This window comes from Rhinoraja longicauda, chromosome 20, assembly GCF_053455715.1.
Source record: "Rhinoraja longicauda isolate Sanriku21f chromosome 20, sRhiLon1.1, whole genome shotgun sequence".
NCBI classification, from domain to species: domain Eukaryota; kingdom Metazoa; phylum Chordata; class Chondrichthyes; order Rajiformes; family Arhynchobatidae; genus Rhinoraja; species Rhinoraja longicauda.
Genome location: NC_135972.1, coordinates 11,191,438 through 11,207,308, shown reverse-complemented (window position 1 = coordinate 11,207,308; position 15,871 = coordinate 11,191,438). Strand labels below are relative to the sequence as shown.

Genomic DNA, 15,871 nt, shown 5'->3' with positions numbered 1-15,871 from the left:
GTCATTCTTACTTGAATTTTTACTTTTTAAAATGCACTTCCTTGAAAAATGATTTAGACTTTTGTAAAACTGGAAGCTACATTTCCATCAAGCTGGAGTTCTCTAAAAATTAAAGTTAGCTTTACTGATTTTTTTTAAAAAAACTGTTGGAGAAACTCAGCGGGTCAGGCAGCATCTGTGAAGAAAAACAGACAGACGATGTTGCAGGCTGGATCCCCCTTCACACTGTTGGGACCACAAAGAAGTGTAAGGACTCAAAACATTGTCAATTTCCCTCCACAGAAGTGCTGTACCCATTGAGTTCCTCGAAGTTTGCTTTGATTTGATCTACTGGTTGTTTCTATTAATCTCAAATGCCAGACGTATTTGAGACTCACTTCCTCAATAAAATTGCACACACAGTTCATTTAATTATTAAATATCCTCAAAAGGGAAATAGCCTCAAGTGGGAAAACAGCTGCAATGCTTGCTTGGGTGTACACAATTGAAACAATTTGGAATACCTGTGCACAAAATTCTTTAAAGTTGCCAACCAAGTTTGATAGTTGCAAAAGGCACACTTTTTGAAAGAATGTCACTTTGGAAATGCTGCTTTACTTTCCCATGAAAGAAGTTACTAAAGTGCTTTCTCTTGATAATTCCCTTGACATGAGTCAAAAATCTAAAATTTTAACTTTTGGGTTTATAAAGCCTGTTTATAAAATGCATCCTTTTGCAAATTAATTGAACCAAGTATAGTTATATATAACAAGTCAATATACATGTTACGGGGCCACCTTTTATTCACTATCATGGTTAAATAGTTCAGTTCTTTATCAAGTCTTTGATATGATTTGGCATAGGTTCTGATAGTTTGAGGTTTCAGAGTGTTGAAGGTGGAAATGATCTTATGAACCTATCTGAGTAGAAACAAAATGCTTGAAACACTCGGGTCATGCTGCATATGTGGAAAGAGAACTAGTTTATGTTTCAGGTCCAGGACTCTTCGCCATTTTTGATGTTCCCATAAAGATGCCGCAAGTAAGAATTGCATTGTTCCAGTCCCGGTGCATATGACAATTTAACACTTGACGTCCACTCCAGTGCAGCAATTGAGAGTGTTGCACCGAAGGAAAGACGCAAAAATGCTGGAGTAACTCCAGGCACCATCTCTGGAGAGAAGGAATGGGTGACATTTAGGGTCGAGACCCTTCAACAGTCTGAGACTGGGGGGGGGGGGGAGGGTGACGCAGAGATATGGGAGAGCAAGGTGTGAAAACGACTGTTTCTGATGAAGAAGGTTGTCAACCCGAAACGTCACCCATTGCTTCTCCAGAGATGTTGCCTGGCTGAGTAACTCCAGCATTTTGTGTCCATCCTCTATTTCTGATGAAGCCATTTGGTGTTAATGGTGGCAAAGCGCCGCAGTTGCCCCGGCATGGTGGGTTGAGTTTGTTTTAGACAATAGGTGCAGGAGGAGGCCATTCGGCCCTTTGAGCCAGCACCGCCATTCAATGTCATCATGGCTGATCATTCTCAATCAGTACCCCGTTCCTGCCTTCTCCCCATACCCCCTGACTCCGCTATCCTTAAGAGCTCTATCTAGCTCTCTCTTGAATGCATTCAGAGAATTGGCCTCCACTGCCCTCTGAGGCAGAGAATTCCACAGATTTACAACTCTCTGACTGAAAAAGTTTTTCCTCATCTCCGTTCTAAATGGCCTACCCCTTATTCTTAAACTGTGGCCCCTGGTTCAAGATTCAAGATATCTTTATTTGTCATCCAAAAAACAAGTTTTCTGGACTTCCCCCAACATTGGGAACATGTTTCCTGCATTTGTTTCACCGAGTGGAGGAGTGGTGAGGTTTTTTTTGTGGACTGCTTGCTTGGCAGCCCCAGCCCCAGCCCCCGCCCCCGCCCCCACCCCTCGGGCTGAGAGGACGCCAAGGCTGAGCCGAGGCGGGAGGGGGGGGGAGGAGCCGAGGCGGGAGGGGGGGGGGGGAGGAGCCGAGGCGGGAGGGGGGGGGGGGGGGGAGGAGCCTCCACACACAGGCCGAGCCCCGCCTCACAGCGGAAGCCAGGCCGGCCGCACAGGTGGAGAGCAGCGCCCTCCTCGCCTCAGCCTCGGCTCCTTCTCCCTCCGCTTCGCCCCCCACACCGCACCCATGGCCGGGCTGCAACTGAACTTCGGGCCGCTCAAGGAGCCGATCGGTTTCATCAAGCTGCTGGAGTGGGTGAGTTGGCGACGTGGTGAGAGCGGGGACCGGGGCCCTCTACACACACTGGGCCCGGTGCAGCCCATGCCAGGCGGTGCTTCAGGCACCGGGAGCGCGGTGGTGAGGGTGGCGGCCGCCTCTCTGGGCCCAGTGTGGGTCGGGGAGCGCCGGGGGTCGCGTGGGGTGGGGCGGTTGTGCCTGGGCCGGGTCGGGCTGGGCTGGGCTCTGCCTTGTGATCAGACGCATGGCCAGGCGCCAGTTCCCGGAGGAGCCGCCCTCCTCTGCACGGGGGGGGGGGGGGGGGGGGGGGGGGGAGAGAGGAAGGAGCACTCGCCCGCCTAAAGAAGCGCCCAGCCCTGTTTAGTGAACAAATGGAGCCTTCAGTGCAAACAACCTTAAGCTGCTGCCTGAAACAGATGGAAAGTATTGCAGCTGTCCGCCCCGTCTTCAAGGAAAGTGAGAGGGTAAAACAATATTGAAGGCACATGACACTGGAGATGTGTAGGGAGGAACTGCAGATGCTGGTTTACACTGAAGATCGACACAAAATGCTGCAGTAACTCAGCGGGACAGGCAGCATCTCTGGAGAGAAGGAATGGGTGACGCCTCGGGTCCTTCGTCAGACAGAACTGGAGATGATGGTTTATTTTTTTAAAAAGACAGAGTGCCGGAGTAACTCAGCGGGTCAAGCAGCATCTCTGGAGGACAAGGATAGGTGACGTTTTGGGATGAGACCCTTCCTCAGACTCAACTCGGTGATCTGAATGATGAACAGTCTTTACTGGAGATAGACGCAGAATGCTGGAGTAACTCAGCGGGTCAGGCAGCATCTCTGGAGAAAAGGAATAGGTGGTGTTTTTGGTCGGGACCCTTGTTCGGACTCTTCAGGTTTGAAACCCGAAACATCACCTATTCCTTTTCTCCAGAGATGCTGCCCGATCAGCTTAGTTACTCCAGCATTTTGTGTCTATCTTTGGTGTAAACTACCATCTGCAGTTCCTTCCTACACAGTCTTTGCTGGAGGCTGGTTAACGCTTTATTCTCCACCTTTCCCCCTCCTGCCCACAATTTTGTCACATTTTTAGTTTTTGCATCACATTTTTATTATTTTTAACAGCAATTCCCTTCGATATGCTTCCATCAGCTAATGAAAATATTATTCATGCCCTGGCTAATTCTGTGGCTACTTTGATATTTGAGAGTTGAGACAGCTGCATCAGATCACAAGAAGGTCATTAATTTAGGCAAAAAAACAAACAAAAGGCTGCTGGAACTCAAGCTGGTCAGGCAGCATCAGTGGAGGGATTGGACAGATGAGTTTTCTGTATGGGACCCTTCTTCAGAATGATGGGGAGGGTGGGTGCGAGAAAGCTGCGAAAGGGAGGTGAAGGTGGGGAAAAAGCACCCTCCCCTCACATTTCCAACTTATCCCCCTTGCAACATCAGCCTGAAGAAGAGTCACGACCTGAGACATCGCCTGTCTATTCCCTTTACAGATGCTGCCTGACCCGCTGAGTTCTTCCAGCCTTTTGGTTTTTTACTCCAGATTCAAGCATCTGCAGTTTCTTGTGCTTTCACCTATTTAGGACTAATACACCACAGTTCACTGATTGCATTTACTTTGTTTACTCTAGTTTCCATCTTGATGGTAGAATCATTAACCCAATCATAATAAAAGTGGAGCTTTAGTTCTGAAAAGGAAGACTTTGGTGATATCATTGTGTGACACGATTCTGCTCCAGATGAAAATAGCTGCAACAGAGACTTTTTTATTTCTATGTCACCAAGTGCTGACACATTGTGGATTCTTCGACACATTTAAATCACAAATTGCTGACACAATTTGCGATCTAAAGACTACTTTTGGTGTATGTGATTGAAAATGTAAGTGGCAGAACATTTGTGCTGAATGTGCTGCATCGTGAGTGAAATTTGAAACATCCAGCTTGGTAAAAGCTGTGACTGCATGTTTTGAAGTCCACTGATCAGGCTATTTCCTGCTTTTGAGAAATTTCAGTTTGAAACCTCTGCACTAAATCAACAAGTTTTACCAGCCAAGGACTATTCAATAGGCATATCCAAGATTTTAAAAATTTAAGCTTATACTTTTGTGAAACATTCATTCCTTTTCTGTTTGCGATTGCGTGGAGAAAGGATCGTAAGGTTCAGTACGGAAAAGTACTTTGGTCAATTCTGATAGTAGTCTGAAAGGGGTTCTGCCTGGATACTAAGTAGTGCATTAATTTATTTCCGAATTAACCACTGAACATGTTTTATCCTACCACTTCTTGAATTTCAAGCCGAAAGTTGTAAAAATAAAAATGTATAGGACAGGGACAGGTTCTTTGGCGCACAATATCTCCTGACTGTGATGACAATTTAGACTACCTCCTTTCTGTCTGAATATCTTTCCATCCCCGCCTGTTCAATCATATCTGCTTCTACCACCTCCCTTGGCCGCATGTTCCAGGCACCTACTCTGTGTGTATTTGTTTTTAGAAAAACCCTTGCAAATCTCCTTTAAACTTTCCTCCTTTCACCTTAAATCTATATCCTCCAGTATTTGACATTTCCATCCTGGGAGAAAAAAAGACAATGTGTAAGAAGGAACTGCAGCTGAAGATAGACACAAAATGCTTCGGTAACTCAGCGGGGCACGCAGCATCTCTGGAGAGAAGGAATGAGTGACATTTCGGGTCAAGACCGTCTGAAGAAGGGTCTTGACCCGAAAAATCACCCATTCCTTCTCTCCAGAGATGCTGTCTGTCCTGCTGAGTTACTCCAGCATTTTGTATCTATCTCTTGGAAAAAAGACTCCAGCTATGCCTCATGGTTTTATGTAGTTTCAGGTTGCCCCTCAGCCTCTGATGGTCCAGAGAAAACAATCCCAGTTTATCCAACCTGTCGCTACAGCTAATGCTCTTTAATCCTTGCAACATCCCGGTCGGTAAACCTTTCCAAAGCTTCCACATCCTTTCTGTAATGTGGTGACCAGAAGTGCACGCGACCATCCAAAAATGGCCAAAGTGCTGCAACATGACTTCATATCATATCATATCATATCATATCATATCATATCATATATATACAGCCGGAAACAGGCCTTTTCGGCCCTCCAAGTCCGTGCCGCCCAGTGATCCCCGTACATTAACACTATCCTACACCCACTAGGGACAATTTTTACATTTTACATTTACCCAGCCAATTAACCTACATACCCGTACGTCTTTGGAGTGTGGGAGGAAACCGAAGATCTCGGAGAAAACCCACGCAGGTCACGGGGAGAACGTACAAACTCCTTACAGTGCAGCACCCGTAGTCAGGATCGAACCTGAGTCTCCGGCGCTGCATTCGCTGTAAAGCAGCAACTCTACCGTGCCGCCCTAACTTCCTAATGTTTTTAATTATATAATGCAACTGCACTTAACGGTTGCTCTGAATAAAACTGCCTGAAATTTGATTTTCTTTTTCTTTTTTAAAAAAAAAGGAAAAGTTTACTGTTTCTTGATCCAACTAATTTCAGCTCATGAAATTATCACTGACAGATTAAATTAATAGTCAATGGTGAAAAACAAAATTCACAATTTCCAAGCTATTTGGTAATGGTTTCCGTATCTTTTACATTGCTGCACTTTGGATTTCACAGAGTGAGGCCATTAAGTTCCTTATGTCTGGGTCAGTCTTCCAAAAGAGTTTTTCAATTCAACTCACACCTCTTTGGGACTTTTCCCTCATGATCCTGCAGTTTTGTTTCAACAATCCTTTTCAAATTACTATTAAATCTTCCATCATTGTTTCTGGGGATGCAGTCTTAATATACAGTTAGATTCATTTCTGCTCAATGTTCCCATTAGGTTTCTTGCTATTTGTCTTGGATCTCCATCCCTCAGCTTATGCTCATCTGCAATTAGCACCTTTAAGTATGCCATTCAGCACCATTGGGCAATATCAAGGTTGATCTTTGACCTCACCACACGTTACTCGTATTGTTTGATCTCCTGTTATCTAGAGACCTATTGATTTCTGCAGTGACTAAGCCTTCAATTCTCTCCAGGGTAGGGAATTCCGACGCTTCACCATCTTCAAGCTGAAGAAATTTCTCCTCATCGGTTCCGAATGATTAACCCCTTGTGTTCAGCCTTTGAACATTAGTTTTCGATTCTGTGGTCTTGGAAGCATTCTCCCTTCATTTCCTCGCAGCATTTTGAATATTTCAATGAGCTTACCTCTTCTAAACTCTAGAGAATAGAGGCCCAACATGTTCAACATCTCTGCAGCAAATTTATCCCATTACATGGGTAGGGAGACCAGAACTATACACAGTGCACAAGCTGTGGAGTTTTTGTTGTTGCTATGTTAAAAATGTGCGTAAATAGTTCTCACTGCAAGATTCCTGTGATGGCCAATATGATTTCTCTACATGGGCAGTCAGCATGTATCTCTCACTCAGTTCTTTGGAAAGTTGAAGGTGCATGATTCTTATTGTTGGGTGGAGGGAATTGAAAGCTTTATTTCTGATTGCTGTGAATGAGGGGGAAAGAGAGAATATTTGAACTTTTGAAGTCTTTAAAAAGAAAAGGCATGAATGTATTGGGCCAGATTTTGCAAATCAGAAGCCCCAGTCCACCGTGAAAACTCTGCACTTCCTTTTGTCCAAGGAATGGGTGACGTTTCGGGTTGAGACAGTCTGAAGAAGGGTCTCGACACGAAACATCACCCATTCCTTCTCTCCAGAGATGTTCCTGTCCCGCTGAGATACTCCAGCATTTTGTGTCTATCTACTATGGGGTCTTTCTGGGTAGGGAAGGCCAGTGCACTCATTTGGGTCTGTTGCAGTCAGAACACAAATTAGAACATTATACCAAACATAATGTTACGTCAGGCTGCTGTTTGTAAGAGCTTGCTACATGCAAGTATATTGCCACATTTCAAGCAACGGTGACTTGAAAAAAGTGTTCCGTTAATTCTAAGGCATTCTAAGGTTGTTCTGAATTTGTGTAAGGTATTCCATAAGTGCAAGTTTATTGCAAAATCTCCCTCATGATTGGGTTACCTTTTTGGTGGTAGACATGGTTGTACTTGGTGGGTGTCACCACGAACATCTTTCCTTTATTTTGACCCTTGGTTGGTTTCTGAATGTTTTTTTCATGTGTCTGACTCTCAACTCATGGCCAATTTGTACGCAATTTTGACAGTTTGGATTTGGATCAACCATGTCTTTATTTCTATATCTCCATTTACTGCACAGATGAGGAAAACTGAATGGAAAAGAATGGGGGGGGGGGGGGGGGAAGACATACAGTGCTGGAGTAATTCAGCATGTCGGGGCAGCATCTCTGGAGAACATGCATAGGTGACGTTTTGGGTTGGGCCTGAGAATGGGACCAGTCTTGTTTTCCATCTGGATGGACTGAATTTGGAATCTGACCTCAAGTTCTGATGACCGGCCATATATTACGAACCATAGTTCATAAGTGATAGGAGCAGAATTAGGCCATCAAGTCTACTCCACCATTCAATCATGGTTGATCTATCATGCCTTCCAAGTCAAGTCAAGTTTATTTGTCCCAACCCCATTCTCCTGCCTTCACCCCATAACCCCTGACATCCTTACTGTGCGACCTAGTTTGGAATTGATATTCATCCTGTGGCAATGAGCTTGAGGTTGTTGGCTTTGCAGTTAGTTAATTTTGACATTCAATTGGATACTAATCCAGAATGAAGTTATCAGAGCATCTTACTATATTTTGTCTGAAAAGATAAATTCAGTGCCCTGTACCTTAAATTATTGACATTTCTAATTTCCTGAAAATATACAATTTTTCTTTAATAGCTTTTATTTCCTTTTCATCCATTTTGCTGTGCTGGCTATCCCGAGCACATTCTTTAAACATTGGCTTTATCTCCCAAATGTGGTGAAATGGGCAGCATTTTGGTGTCTACTTTGATCTTTATACTGTAAATGGGGCAGATTGGTTAAAAAGTTCCACTGAGACACAAAATAGGAAGGTTAAATAATGGTCGTGTAATGAGCTGATAACCTGTATTCTACTTTTCTGTGTGGAATCTAAACAGATGCCTCTGAACAGATGGCCAATTGTATTTGTGCAATCTATAACCGTTCACTTCCACGTTTCCTGTGTCATTAATAGGAGTAAACTGCAATTTCATTTATGACAAATTATTCTGTGGTTTCTGTACCAGGAGGGTAGCTGAATGTGAAAGAGATAGTGCTGCTAATCATTAATCATGGGTTGGTGTTTGAGGTAGTGGTGATGAATAGGAAAGAACGTGCAAAGGCTGTACTTTATCAGAGGGAAGATAGGCACAAAATGCTGGAGTAACTCAGCAGGACAGGCAGCATCTCTGGAGAGAAGGAATGGGTGACGTTTCGAGAGTCGGGGGAGAGGGCGACATGGAGATATGGAAGAGTAAGGTGTGAAAACACAGATCAAAGGGGATGATGCTCAATGAAATGTAGAATGGTACATAGTTAGTTAATGGTACATTTAGAAAATAGGTGCAGAAGGAGGCCATTCGGCCCTTCGAGCCAGCGCCGCCATTCATTGTGATCATGGCTGATCATCCACAATCAGTGGCCCGTGCCTGCCTTCTCCCCATATTCCTTGATTCTGCTAGCCCAAAGAGCTCTATTTAACTCTCTTTTAAATTCATCCAGTGAATTGGCCTCCACTGCCTTCCGTGGCAGAGAATTCCACATTCACAACTCTCTAGATGAAAAAGTTTTTTCTCATCTCAGTTTCAAATGGCCTCCCCTTTATTCTTAGACAGTGGCCCCTGGTTCTGGACTCCCCCAACATTGCGAACATTTTTCCTTTACCTAGCTTGTCCAGTCCTTTTATAATTTTGTATGTTTCTATTAGATCCTCCCTCATCCTTCTAAATTCCAGTGAATACAAGCCCAATCTTTCCTCATATGACAGTCCCGCCATCCGGGGGATTAACCTCGTGAACCTACGCTGCACTCCCTCAATAGCAAGGATGTCCTTCCTCAAATTAGGAGACCAAAACCGCACACAATACTCCAGACATGATCTCACCAGGGCCCTGTACAACTGCAGGTTCTCTTTATTCCTAGACTCAAGTCCTCTCGTTATGAAGGCCAACATGCCATTAGCTTTCTTCACTACCTGCTGTACCTACATGTTTACTTTTAGTGATTGGTGTACAAGGACACCCAGGTCTTGTTGCACTTCCCTTTTTCCTAATCTGACACCATTGAGATAATAATCTGCCTCCTTGTTCTTGCCGTCAAAGTGGATAACCTCACATTTATCTTCATTATACTGCATCTGCCCACTCACTCAACCTGTCCAAGTCACCCTACAACCTCCTAGCATCCTCTTCGCAGTTCATGTTGCCAGGTCCCAAGAGCCTAAGTGGTTGCGTAGACTAGGACTTTATTCCTTGGAGACTGAGGATGGATAGGGTGAACGCATGCAGTCTTTTTCCAGCACGGTGGCGCAGCGGTAGAGTTGCTGCCTTACAGCGAATGCAGCGCCGGAGACTCGGGTTCGATCCTGACTACGGGTGCTGTACTGTACGGAGTTTGTGCGTTCTCCCCGTGACCTGTGTGGGTTTTCTCCGAGATCTTCGGTTTCCTCCCACACGCCAAAGACATACAGGTTTGTAGGTTAATTGGCTTGGCAAATGTAAAAATTGTCCCTAGTGGGTGTAGGATAGTGTTAATGTGCGGGGATCGCTGGGCGGCGCGGACCCGGTGGGCCGAAGGGCCTGTTTCTGCGCTGTATCTCTAAATCTAAATCTAAAATCCCAGTGTTGAGGAATCAACAACTAGAGAGCATTGGTTTAGCTTTGAAGGGAAAGAGTGTTTTTTTATTTAAGACATGGAAACAGGTCCTAGGCCAACAAGATCATTCCGACCAAAAGTACAAACTTCACACAGCCAGCACCCTAGGTTAGAATCAAACACGGGTTTCTGGCACTGTGAGGCAGCAACTTTACCAGCTGTGCCACTGCCGCCCATAGGTGGGAACCTGAGTGGCAACTTTTTTGCGCAGAGAATAATGGGATTGTGGAACAAGTTGCCAGTGGAAGCAGTTGAGGCGGGTATAATAGCAACACTGAAGACATTTGGACAGGTACATATGAATGATTTAGAGGGATATGGGCCAAAATACAGGCAAATGAGACTATTTTCGATAGGCACCTTGGTTGACAGGGATGAGAAGAACTCTAAAGAAGGGTCTCAACCCAAAACATCACCCATTCCTTTTGTCCAGAGATGCTGCCTGTCCCGCTGAGTTACCCCTGCATTTTGTGTCTACCTTGACAGGGATGAGTTTGGTTAAAGGGCCTGTTTTCAGTGCTGTATGCATCTGTGTATCAGAATTCACAGATCACTACTAAAAAATGAGATACACATTGAATATTTACAGACATTGTATTTGTATGTCATTTTTTTGACTCCCATTTCTTGACGAGTGGGCAAATTACATTTTGTGCAAATGTGATATGAGTTCTTGCAAGGCAGGTGTATTGACATGGGTGTGGAATTAATTTTACTTTTTAATTGTTTTTATTCACAATACAGGACTGTGGAAAATTGTATTCCTGTTCAGTTATACAAACACGTGTACAATGGTACATAAGATAAATAGTTCTCATGAAAAGGTGACCTGAAATGTTAACGTTGTTTTGTGCTTCACAGGTACTGACTTATATGTTAAATACTGTCAGCAATAATCTGTGAGATTAATTCTCGTCTCTAATGGTAACATTATAGGAAAGTATTAAAAATATTGACAATTTGAATTAAACCAAGCCCACAGAATGAAGGGAGAAAATGCCGATGTTTGATCAATGCCGATTTGTGAAAACACTTTTCATAAGCAAAATATCACCTGATGTTCTCGGCTCCAATGCAGCAACCTATAAGATTCAAATGCATAATGACAAGTCACAGTGAAACCCTCTAAACCTATCTTATCCACGTATCTGTCCAGATGTTTTTTAAACGTCGTGATAGTACCTGCCTCAACTACCTCCTCTGGCAGTTAATTCCATATATCCACCACCCTTGTGTAAAAAGAAAGTTGCCGCTCAGGTTCCTATTAAATCTTTTCCCCCTCATCTTAAACCCATGTCCTCTGGTTGTTGACTCCCCTACTCTGGGTAAAAAGCTCTGTGCATTTACCCTGCCTGTCCCTCTCATGATCTTATGCACCTGCATAGAAACACCCCTCATCCTCCTGCACTCCAAAGAATAAAGTTCGAGCCTGCTCAACCACTCCCGATTGCTCACTCCCTCGAGTAGAGATGTGTGAAGAAATTCTGAGATGGCCATTCTTTTCCCATTAACATTGTGCGCATTTCAACATTTGAATACGGCTTAGGAGCAATAGCCTTAAAGTTGATAGAAAGATGGTCGGCTTAAAAAATATTTCTCTAATTTGATCCAAATTCGTAGTCCTCCAAATGGTTGAAATTAAAATGACTAAAATGATCAATGTGGCAGAATGTAGAATTTAATATCATAAAAGATGGATATGATCTTTACACAGATACCAAAACTATAATAGACATTCAGCTCCTAAAGGCAAATGAGTAAGAAGGAACTGCAGATGCTGGTTTAAACCGAAGATAGACACTAATAGCTGGAGTAACTCAGCAGGACAGGCAGGATCTCTGGAGAGAAGGAATGGGTGACGTTTCGGGTCGAGACCCTTCTTCGGACAGGTTAGGGATAAGGGAAACGAGAGATATAGACGTTGATGTGGAGAGATAAAGAACAATGAATGAAAGATATGCAAAAAAGTGATGATGATAAAGGAAACAGGCCATCGTAAGCTGTTTGTAGGGTGAAAATGAGAAGCTACTGCAACTTGGGTGGGGGGGGGATAGAGAGAGAGAGACTTGGGTGGGGGGGGGATCGAGAGAGAGAGAATGCCAGGGCTACCTGAAGTGAGAAATCAATATTCATAACATTGGGCTGCATGCTGCCCAAGCGAAATATGAGATGCTGTTCCTCCAATTTGCATTTAGCCTCACTCTGACAATGGAGGAGACCAAGGACAGAAAGGTCTGTGTTGGAATGGGAAGGAGAATTAAAGTGTCCAGCAGCCGGGAGATCAGGTTGGTTCAGGCGGGGTGAGCGTAGGTGTTCCACGAAACGATCGCTCAGTCTGCGTTTGGTCTCGTCGATGTATAAGAGTCCACATCTTGAACAACGGATACAGTAGATGAGGTTGGAGGAGGTGCAAGTGAACCTATGCCTAACCTGAAAGGACTGTCAGTGTCCCTGGACAGAGTCGAGGGAGGAGGTATAGCGACAGGTGTTGCACCTTCTGCGGTTGCAGGGGAAAGGTACATGGGGAGGGGGTGGTTTGGGTGGGAAGGGATGAGTTAACCAGGGAGTTGCAGAGGGAACGGTCTGCAGAAAATGGAAAGGGGTGGAGATGGAAACATGCGGCTAGTGGTGGGATTCCGTTGGAGTTGCCGGACACTTCCGAGGGTTATGTGTTGTGATAAAAGTCCATGAGTTCTGCATGGGTGCAGGAGTTAGCACCGATGCAGTCATCAATGGATGAAGTCCACGGGTTCTGCATGGGTGCAGGAGGTTGCACCTATGCAGTCATCAATTGATGAAGTCCACGAGTTCTGCATGGGTGCAGGAGTTAGCACCGATGCAGTCATCAATGGATGAAGTCCACGGGTTCTGCATGGGTGCAGGAGTTAGCACCGATGTAGTCATCAATAGATGAAGTCCACGAGTTCTGCATGGGTGCAGGAGGTTGCACCGATGCAGTCATCAATGGATGAAGACAATAGGAAAGAATCTTCTTAAATCCAGCGATATGTCCCTTCAAGCTTTTGTATTTTCTCTCTGCATGAAGAAGGGAGAACAGAGAATGGCCCTTGATGGTGATCCTGGATTATCGGCTGTATAATTATAAATGATCTGATTTGTTCATTGTGAATGGTGGTGCAGAACTGGTCTTAGCTTCTTACTAACGGAGTTGTGATTAAAGGGCTGGTCATCTTCTGCCAATTATCACATAGATTTTCCTTTCACGTGATCTTTGTGCTTTCAGATATTTGCAATTTTTGGATTTGCAACATGCAGTGGATATACTGGTAAAACTGCATTGAAGGTGACCTGCAAGAACAGTAGCATTTATAACCTTGAATCAACCTTCCAATATCCATTCAGGTTAGTAGTTTTACTGTTTGTAATGTTATCACCAACGTCAAGGCACATTCCATTACCTCTATTTTATTGTGTGAGTTTGGACGTCCACAGAACTATTGTGTTTTTACTCCAAGTTTAATTAATTTCACGTAGTTCTGAATATTAATAATCAAAGCTTAGTTGACCTTCTGCACCATGACGTTTCAGAATTTTTTTAACCAAGTTTAAGCCTTAACAGTCATTGAATACTAATGAAAATTCCTCAAACCTATCCCATGGCAATATCTTCCTTTGTTAGACAATAGGTGCAGGAGTAGGCCATTTGGCCCCTCGAGCCAGCACCGCCATTCACCATGATCATGGCTAATCATGCACAATCAGTACCCCGTTCCTGCCTTCTCCCCATACCCCCTGACTCTGCTATCCTTAAGAGCTCTATCTAGCTCTCTCTTGAATGCATTCAGAGAATTGGCCTCCACTGCCTTCTGAGGCAGAGAATTCCACAGCTTCACAACTCTCTGAGTGAAAAAGTTCTTCCTCGTCTCAGTTCTAAATGGCCTACCCCTTATTCTTAAACTGTGGCCCCTTGTTCTGGACTCCCCCAACATCGGGAACATGTTTCCTGCCTCTAGCGTATCCGATCCCTCAATAATCTTATATGTTTCAATAAGATCCCCTCATCCTTCTAAATTCCAGAGTATACAAGCCCAGTCGCTCCAAGTCTTTCAACGTACGACATTCCCGCCATTCCGGGAATTAACCTCGTGAACCTACGCTGCACTCCTTCAATTGCAAGAATGTCCTTCCTCAAGTTCGAATACCAAAACTGCACACAATATTCCAGGTGTGGTCTCACTAGGGCCCTATACAACTGCCGAAGGACCTCTTTGCTACTATACTCAACTCCCCTTGTTATGAAGGCCAACATTCCATTGGCTTTCTTCACTGCGTGCTGTACCTGCATGCTTCCTTTCAGTGACTGATGCACTAGGACACCCAGATCTTGTTGAACGTCCCCTTTTCCTAACTTGACACCATTCAGATAATAATCTGCCTTCCTATTCTTACTACCAAAGTGGATAACCTCACATTTATGCACATTAAACTGCATCTGCCATGCATCCGCCCTCTCACAAAACCTGTCCAAGTCACCCTGCAACCTCATAGCATCTTCCTCACAGTTCACACTGCCACCCAGCTTTGTGTCATCTGCAAATTTGCTAATGTTACTTTTAATCCCTTCATCCAAGTCATTAATGTATATTGTAAATAGCTGCGGTCCCAGCACCGAGCCTTGCGGTACCCCACTAGTCACTGCCCGCCATTCTGAAAGGGACCCATTTATCCCCACTCTTTGCTATCCAACCAATTTTCTAACCGTCAGTACCCTACCTCCAATACCATGTGCTCTAATTTTGCCCACTGATCTCCTATGTGGGACCTTGTAGGAGGCATTCTGAAAGATAAAGTACACTATATCCACAGGCTCTCCCCTGTCCATTTTCCTAATTACATCCTCAAAAAATTCCAGAAGATTAGTCAAGCATGATTTCCCCTTCATAAATCCATGCTGACTCGGAACGATCCTGTTACTGCTATCCAAATGCTCCGCAATTTCATCTTTTATAATTGACTCCAGCACCTTCCCCACCACCGATGTCAGACTAACTGGTATAATTTCCTGTTTTCTCTCTCCCTCCTTTCTTAAATAATGGGATAACATTAGCTACCCTCCAATCCACAGGAACTGATCCTGAATCTATAGAACATTGGAAAATGATCACCAATGCGTCCACGATTTCTAGAGCCACCTCCTTAAGTACCCTGGTATGCAGACCATCAGGTCCTGGGGATTTATCAGCCTTCAGTCCCATCAGTCTACCCAACAACTTTTCCTGCCTAAATTGCTACTCATTTAGTGACAAAATGGCCTTGCGTAGCAGTTAATATAGGCAGAGGACTAAATGAAGTATTGTCCCTATGTAGCTCCATGTTGCAGAACTGCTGTTAAGTGAATGGGCAACTAAGTGATTCTGTAAACTCTTGTTTACTGCTCTAGAAGTTGGAGAGTGACTGCTCGAATAAACATTATTGAGAATAAAGTTTTGTACGAAAAGTAGTCGATATCTGTGGTGACGTCCGTGTGAAAGTAATCATTGACCTGTTATTTTCCAGGTTGAATTCTATTACCTTGGTACCCATGAACACATGCAATGGTACTAGTCCCACCCATCTAGTTGGAGATTTTTCATCCTCGGCTGAGTTTTTCGTTGCCATCGGAGTCTTGGCCTTCCTCTATTGTATTGCCGCCCTTGTTATGTATGTTGGGTACCTCCATGTGTATCGTGATGGCAAACGTGGTCCAATAATTGTGAGTATCTCAGACTATTTCCTTGAAATTAGAAAAACTTTGTAATATGATTACATTTTTAATTATTTATATCTAGGGACATAGACTAAATGTGTTTCATCCATTCAGTGAGTTTGACGTCAGTGGTGTGAA

General features: G+C 44.1%; 1 protein-coding gene across 1 annotated transcript in view; it reads left to right on the top strand.

Annotated features, from left to right (window-relative positions):
* The first annotated feature begins 2,020 nt into the window (after positions 1-2,020).
* Positions 2,021-15,871, top strand: part of LOC144603558 (synaptophysin-like protein 1) — a 29,979-nt gene continuing 16,128 nt past the window's right edge. Inside the window, exons 1-3 of the mRNA XM_078416935.1 lie at positions 2,021-2,213; positions 13,271-13,389; positions 15,544-15,739. Coding sequence (XP_078273061.1) covers positions 2,145-2,213; positions 13,271-13,389; positions 15,544-15,739 — 384 coding nt within the window. The 5' untranslated portion in view covers positions 2,021-2,144. The remainder of the gene's footprint in view (positions 2,214-13,270; positions 13,390-15,543; positions 15,740-15,871) is intronic.